This window comes from Microtus ochrogaster, unplaced genomic scaffold (assembly GCF_000317375.1).
Source record: "Microtus ochrogaster isolate Prairie Vole_2 unplaced genomic scaffold, MicOch1.0 UNK11, whole genome shotgun sequence".
NCBI lineage: Eukaryota > Metazoa > Chordata > Mammalia > Rodentia > Cricetidae > Microtus > Microtus ochrogaster.
The window spans coordinates 8,107,102-8,114,258 of record NW_004949109.1 but is presented as its reverse complement, the minus strand read 5'-3'; the positions used below and the strand labels follow the sequence as shown (position 1 = coordinate 8,114,258).

The following is a 7,157-nucleotide window of genomic DNA, read 5'->3' as shown; positions in this document are numbered from 1 at the left end:
ACCAAGTCTTAGACCCTAAAATCTCATGTCCTGGGGTTAGAACATTAGGTTCTGATTTGCCCTAACTTGGATCTCCGCTAAGAATTAGGTATATGCCAGGGAGATCCAACGCAGACTAGGGAGATTCCCAGACAGTCGTAACACTTGCTGGTCCCACATCCACCTGTCACTGTCCCCCGTGAACACTGCTACAGACTTGCTTTGTGAAGCTTTCCAAGTCCCATTACCTGTGTATCCCATCCTAAGCTAGAACACAGGAGCCAAGCTCCATGCAGTGCTTAGCACCTGAGATCCCGCCCACCAGGGTAAAGACAGAGGTTTCCTTCAACATGGGCCAGGGGAACGCTAGGCTCACGTGGAGACAAAGTCAAGGAAAAATGGTAAGGATGTAACTGGTGTGAAGTACTTGTTGAAGGTGTGTTACATTCGTTCATGCTGTGGACTATTTGTTCAATGATACAAAGATGCGTTGCATTTGTTTAACCCTGTGAAGCTGTGGTACTTTAACATGTAACGTGAGGCAGCTTCCAGCAAATGAGCGACTGTCAGTGTGAACAGTCACATATATGCCTCTGAGGCTAGGGAGGCAGTCGCTGAGATGGCATCCAGCTCCACAGCAACCTTTGGGATGGAGGAAGATGTGGCTGCAGCCGACAAAGAGACGCTGCTGCTCCTGCAGCCACATCTCTTCCTTACGGAACACAAGCCCATGCTCGGGAGAACTGAGCCTTCCTCTTGCCCCGAGCTGGCATGGGGATGGATCAGGACCCACATCAGGCTGATGTTAAGACACGCTGGCTGGGAATCCTGGGAAATGCTTCATTCTTGAGAAAAGGGAGGTGCAAGATCAAAAGCTCTCTTGTCCCCCTCTTCCTCCCTGCTGGCAATGAGGTGACCGGATGCTGAGCTGGGACAACCATCTACACGCATGGGAGCCAACACATGTAGCACGCTTCCTCATTGACCTGTGTCTCTGAGCCAAGCAGGCTGTAGAGGTAACAGCAGGAGGCTGTCACCCCTCAGCTTATTAAACACGGCATGTAGCCCCACGGTTTCAGTGACAAACACAGTGGTTTTTCTTTTCCCTTCCCCAACCTTTCTCTCCCTCCCTTAATCAGACAAACACCCATCCAGAGAGCTCTGATCCCAGGACAGGGGTTTCCTAAGATGACTCTGACTTTCAGTCAGAAGACTAAAGTGTTGCTGGTGGAGGCCGTGGGCTTCCACAGCCTTCTTGGCACAGCTGCTCCAGAGGCCGTGTCTTCTGGGATGATAAAAGAGACGAGGGTGGCCTTTGGGGTTGGGCCAATTTGGGGATCATGCATGCTTTGGGAAGCTCAGGTCACTGTTTTTCTAATGACATTTTCCTCTTGACCTTTGCTTGGGAATTCCTCCTTGCATTTCACCGGCCTTCCAAAAAAGCCTGTGGCAGTCCCAGGTGTGACAGGAACCCTAGTGCGCTCTAGGCCACCCTTGGATGGACAGTGGCTCCTTTCTGAGGTCCCGAGAACCCAGGATGGAACCTAGCAGCCAAACTGAGGGGCTATTGTAAGCATGACCAGGACTTGGATGGGCCGGTACAGCTAACCTGCTAACAAGCAGGCGGCAGCCAGAGACTGAGAGCAGCACTTGCCCCTCACAGCTCCCGGTCCCGCCCCCTGCTTGGGATCCCATGGACACTCACTTGCTCTCCAGACACACGTGGAGGAGGAGGCGCCACCACAGTAGATGCTCTCATGCCATTTCCCAAACAGCCGGTGTACAGGCTTCCCATGGCGGTCGAACACCGTGCCTTCGATCTCATGGGCGTTAGTGCTCCAGTATTTTGCCTAGAATGCAGATGAGAATGGTCTGGGAAAGATTCTGGCATCCGCTTATTACAGGTATTAAATGGGGGAATAAAGAAAGCAAGATAAAGAACTAAGTTCAGGCCCTGTGGTGTTCTTTTATAAAGAAGGCAGGAGGGTCGGGAGTTCAAGGTCATCTTCAGCTGCAAGTCAAATTTGAGGCTAGCCTGAACTACAGGACATTATATCTCAGGGGAAATTTAAAAAGCTATAAGTGTTATGGGTTGCTTATTTAGTTAAAAATACAAATTATATATATTTATCGTATATAAAATAACATTTTGAAATATGTACACATTTTAGAATGGCTAAACTCAAGCTAATAAACATATTTTATCTCACTTTTTTTGGTGAGGGCACTTAAAAATGTGGTTGTCAATTTTTGAGACTATAGATACATTGTTAGTGGCGTTGTTGTATTTTCGGAAAGATTGTATCCTTTGATCAGTAATTTTCCCAAGCCTCACCCCTACCTCTGCTCATCTCCTCCCTCCTTTCTGCTTCTAGCAGTCAACATTTTTAGTTCCCCATACAGATGAGATGATGGTACATTTTTATGAACTTGATTTATTTCACTTTGCACAGTATCTACTACATACGCACATACACACAAACACACACATTCACAAACAGGCAAATGACAGGACTTCATTCTTTCCCTGGCCAGGCAATATTCCATTGTGCAGAGTCTGCATTGTATCTGAGTTGATCGCACTTAGGTGGATCCCTTTTGGCTCCTGTGTACAGTGATGTGAAGAACACGGAGTCTTGATTTCATGTCCTTTGCCTGTCTCCTCAGGAGTCGGACTGCAGGGCCCCAGAGAAGCTCAGTGTTTTGAGGACCTTCCTTCTCCCTAATGGCTGCGCTGGTTCATGTCCCCTTCGCAGTGTGCAAGGTTCTCTTCTCTTCAGTTCTCAGATCTACCTTCTATTTTTTTGGTGTCAGCTGCTTTTTTGTTTGTTTGTTTTTTTTTTTCCAATACAGGGTTTCCCTGTGTAGCCCTGACTGTCCTGTAACTCCCTCTGTAGGACATGTTGGCTTCAAACTCAGAAATCCTCCTGCCTCTGCACCCCCTCCCTGAATGCTGGGATTAAAGGCCTGCGCCACCACCAACCCTCGAAGTGAGCTGTTATGAGGGAGTGAAGTGACATCTCACGGCATTTTTAATTTGCATATCCTGGGTGATTGATTAGTGATGCTGAGCGTCCATTCATCTGTCTGTGTGTACTTGTTTCCCTTTTCTGGGAGGCAGGCTCCATGCCACCGAGCTGTGTTTCTAGCTTTGTGTGCCTCTGTTGACAACACTGGCTTACATGCGCATGTCCTTGAGCATGCTACGGCACACACGTAGAAATCAAAGGACAACTTCCAGGAGTCAGTTCACTCTTCCCACTACGTGGATTCTGGAGACGGCATCCGAATCCCGAGGCTTGCAGCAAGAGCCTGTAGCCTCAAGCCGGACTCACTGTACTTTCTCTAGCATCTATGGTTTGTCTGTGCATAGACTGCATTCTATTTCTGAGACAGGCTCCTGCCCTATAGCTCATTACAGTGACCTTCCTGCTTTAGCCACCTGAGTTTAGGAGCTGGTCTGATCAGGGCATCCTGCCACATCCAGATCCCCAGTTATCCACTATTTTCTTCCTGTTGAGTTGGCTTCCTTTCTATGTTTTGCATTTTAACACCTTGTCAGATTGCAAATATTTCCTCTTTTGCACGAGGCTATCCAGGAGTCCCAGCAGCACTACCAAAGAAACTGTCCTTTCTCGCCATGTGCTACTGGGATCTTTTTTTAAATCAATTAAGTGTAAAGATGTGGATTCATTTATAGGCTTTCTAGTCTGCCTCGGTTCCGGATTGAAAATAAAATACCTTTAGCTATTTAGTAAAATGTACAGCTAATATCCTAATAACAAACATGTGTGTAGATATTCACTTTTTCTGCCTTTGCTTTATGTAACGCAGGAACGCGATACTCAGTTCTTAGGCATTCGCCAAGCACCTAGTGCATTAGCCAGTGCTAACTGGTTAGTGTATTAGCAGCTGCCCCAGGCAAGTCACTGTAATTCCAGTGCTAACTGGTTAGTGTATTAGCAGCTGCCCCAGGCGCGTCACTGGGATTCCAAAGCCTGAGCGCTCTTGCTACTACTATTTAAAATTAACTCATAATTCCTTTTACTTGAAGAAAACAGTCATTTGCATACTAGTTTAGGAGGTTACTTGACATTGCAATTTCTACTATTTTTTCCTTCTGGGCCCATTCCAGCTGCAGGGTCCTCATACAAGACACTGTCTCAGTATTTATCAGTAGTGGCCTGCAAGGCAGCCTTGACTATGGCTCAGCTCAACCCTGATGATCCCAACTCCCTAAGCTTAGCTCAGCTCAGTCTAGTTTATGCAGTACCAATCTCCAGGCAGCAGAGGGAGTGCCAACTCCCTAGAGGTCATGCTTTGAAACTGTCCCAAGTACCTGGCCACTCTTAAAAACTGTCAGGAACAGAAGGTGTTTCTCTATAAATCAAAAGCCCCAGCGCTATTTTCAGTTGAAACTGCAGCCGTATTTGGAAAGTTAGTGGCGTTTCCAGGTCATTTTCTACGGGTTCAGTTTTTCTCCTTCAAAGCTTTGGGACAATGCAGGTGGGATGCAGCAGTGGCAGGGAAGTGAATCAGACACCAGGAACTGAGTTCTCCAGCCTTGTAAAAGTGGCAGGGGAAGAAAGGATCCCAAACCCTTATGTTTATTGGGAAGCAGGGGTCAGAATTATTCCCTTTGCGATATTCACCAACCAAACAAACGCTGATGACTGGATGGGAAGCCAAGGAGGAAACACAGCCAAGCCCCACGGGAGTCTGGTGTCCGCCCTCATATTCTTTCAACACCCAATGCTCATCTTAAATAACTACACCATCTCAAATAACCACACACATAATTCCTGTAAAGCCGTGCGATGGAAGGCACCAGTAATCTCAGTACTCTGAGGGCTGAGGCAGGAGGATGGCTCTGAGTGTGAGGCCAGCCTGGACGCAAACAAACTAACTCAGTCTTTCTCTGGTACTGAGAAGATGAGACCAGGTGGATGGTAGACAAGGGGCTGAGTACATTCCTTTGAGGCAATGAGGACAACTGATCTACCTGAACTCAGGGACCACGTTCTTGCCCCAGCTGCCTGGTTGACCACACAAATGTCCCCTGTGGGTCACAGGCAGCACAGAGAAGACTGTACGGATTTGCACTCAGTTTAGGATTTTGATCTTAGTTAAATGTAAACATCCTTTCGCAAGGACTGTGCCTTAAAGCCACTCTAAGTACACGAGGTTTTAAAAAGCGAAGTAATTCTAGGAGGGAGAGAAAGGGGTGGGTCCCAGATTAAGGAAGCTGGAGAGATGCCCTACATATTTTCTTGCACCTGGCTGGCCTTCTCATCTATCTGAGCGTTCTGAGGCCTCAGCTGTTAGGATCGAGGGCCAATCAGGGCTGGAGGATGAGCAGGAACAACCAGGTTTTTATTCCTGTGGGGCTGGGGCTGGCAAGGAGCGTGAGGGGAGCAGAGAGACAGACTGGGAAAGAAAGAACTAGGAAGCTAACTTCAGTGGTAACAAAAAACCTTGAAGAAAATGTGATGGTGAAATGGAGCAGACGACAGAGTGAGGTGGAGACAACAGGATCTTCACAAAGGAGGTCGGGGGAGGAAGGGAGGGAAGACGGACAGTGTCAGTGTGCTCAGCGGCTTAGGAGGCAGACAGGAGTGAGCTGGTAGCGGGAGCTGGAGTGAGGGTGTGTGAGTGTGTGTGAGCGCGCGCGTGCACACACTACGGCTGCACACGCATTCCGAGGGGTAAGAGCTGTCAGTACAGAGGTGCAGAACCTCGTGGGCCATTGAGAGAACGCAGGTGTCTGCTTGAGAGGATGGAAGCGAGTGGGGAACGGTTGGTCGCACCTTGCCTCGTGGCAAAACACACAAGCATAGCGGTCCCCGCCCCAAGTCCTTCCTTTCATGACAGTTTCACGTTGTAGTCCAGATCGCTCTCAGACTCGCAATTCACAAGCTTAATTCTTGAGCGCTATAATTCCAGGCACATGCCACCAAGTCAGGCTTCATTTCATCCATCTCAAATGCACAGCTCAAAACTATGAAGTACATTCACAGTGTTGTACAACTGCTGCTACTTTCCATTTCTAGAACTTTTCCATTTTCCTAAACAGAAGCTCCGAACCCGTGACACAAACTCTCTATCCTACCCCCGCCCCAGCTCCCGATGACCCCTGTTCTATTTTCTTTTCCTCTAACCTTGGCTGTTCTGGTGATCCATGGAGTTGGAATAGACAATACAATAACATAGAACACATGTTTTCATGTTGGTTTATCCACTTAGCACAATGCCTTCATGTATCTCTGTGTCACATGGTCTGATGACATCTTATAAAAGAGTCCCCCGGGCTCTTCACTGAGGGCCCACGGCAGGGGAGGCAGGCAGGGTCAATGTCCCAGTCAAGTGACAGCCTGTGCTCTGGCCACCTGGCCCTGCCCTCTAGCACCAGAGCTCGGCCCCCTCGAGGTACCTTTATGAAGTTCACTTTGCAGTGGCAGGAGTCATCGGTCAGGTTCTTGATGACAATTTCACCGTAGTGCTCGATCCACCGCTGTCCGCTCAAGATGTTGTGGATGCAGGAGGTCACTTTGTTCCACTCAAAGTGATCCCCAAAACTGAAAGAGAGGGGATGTCAAAGATGACTCCCAGAAGAACCAGCCACAGACGCAGTGGGCCATCCTACTTTATATGATGAGGCGGGGAATGAATCACGCAGCCCTCAGTTGCAGACCCAGCCCCGAATAAAGCTCCAAGCGACATGTGACTGAGGTTCTCGGGCAAGCAAACTGCCAGGCTATGAAAAGGAATTTGGTAGAAGGATGCAGTGGGGTGGGGGCGGTCTCCCACACTTTAATAGATGCAGTGGGGTGGGGCCAGTCTCCCACACTTTAATAGATGCAGTGGGGTGGGGGGCTGGTCTCCCACACTTTAATAGGTGCAGTGGGGGCCAGTCTCCCACACTTTAATAGATGCAGTGGGGGGCGGTCTCCCACACTTTAATAGGTGCAGTAGGGGAGCCAGTCTCCCACACTTTAATAGGTGCAGGGGGGGGGTCTCCTACACTTTAATAGGTGCAGGAGGGTGGTCTCCTCCTACACTTTAATAGATGCAGTGAGGTGGGGGCCGGTCTCCCACACTTTAATAGATGCAGTGGGGGGCGGTCTCCTACACTTTAATAGGTGCAGGGGGACCGGTCTCCCACACTTTAATAGATGCAG

The 7,157-nt window shown here is 48.8% G+C and overlaps 1 protein-coding gene across 2 annotated transcripts in view; it reads right to left on the bottom strand.

The window, feature by feature from the left end:
* The window catches only part of Osbpl3 (oxysterol binding protein like 3), a 173,615-nt gene that overhangs the window by 5,696 nt on the left and 160,762 nt on the right, over positions 1-7,157 (bottom strand). For both annotated transcript variants that reach the window (XM_013353566.2, XM_013353567.2), the window contains 2 exons: positions 6,410-6,554; positions 1,685-1,829 (listed from right to left, as the gene is read on the bottom strand). In XM_013353566.2, coding sequence (XP_013209020.1) covers positions 1,685-1,829; positions 6,410-6,554 — 290 coding nt within the window. The remainder of the gene's footprint in view (positions 1-1,684; positions 1,830-6,409; positions 6,555-7,157) is intronic.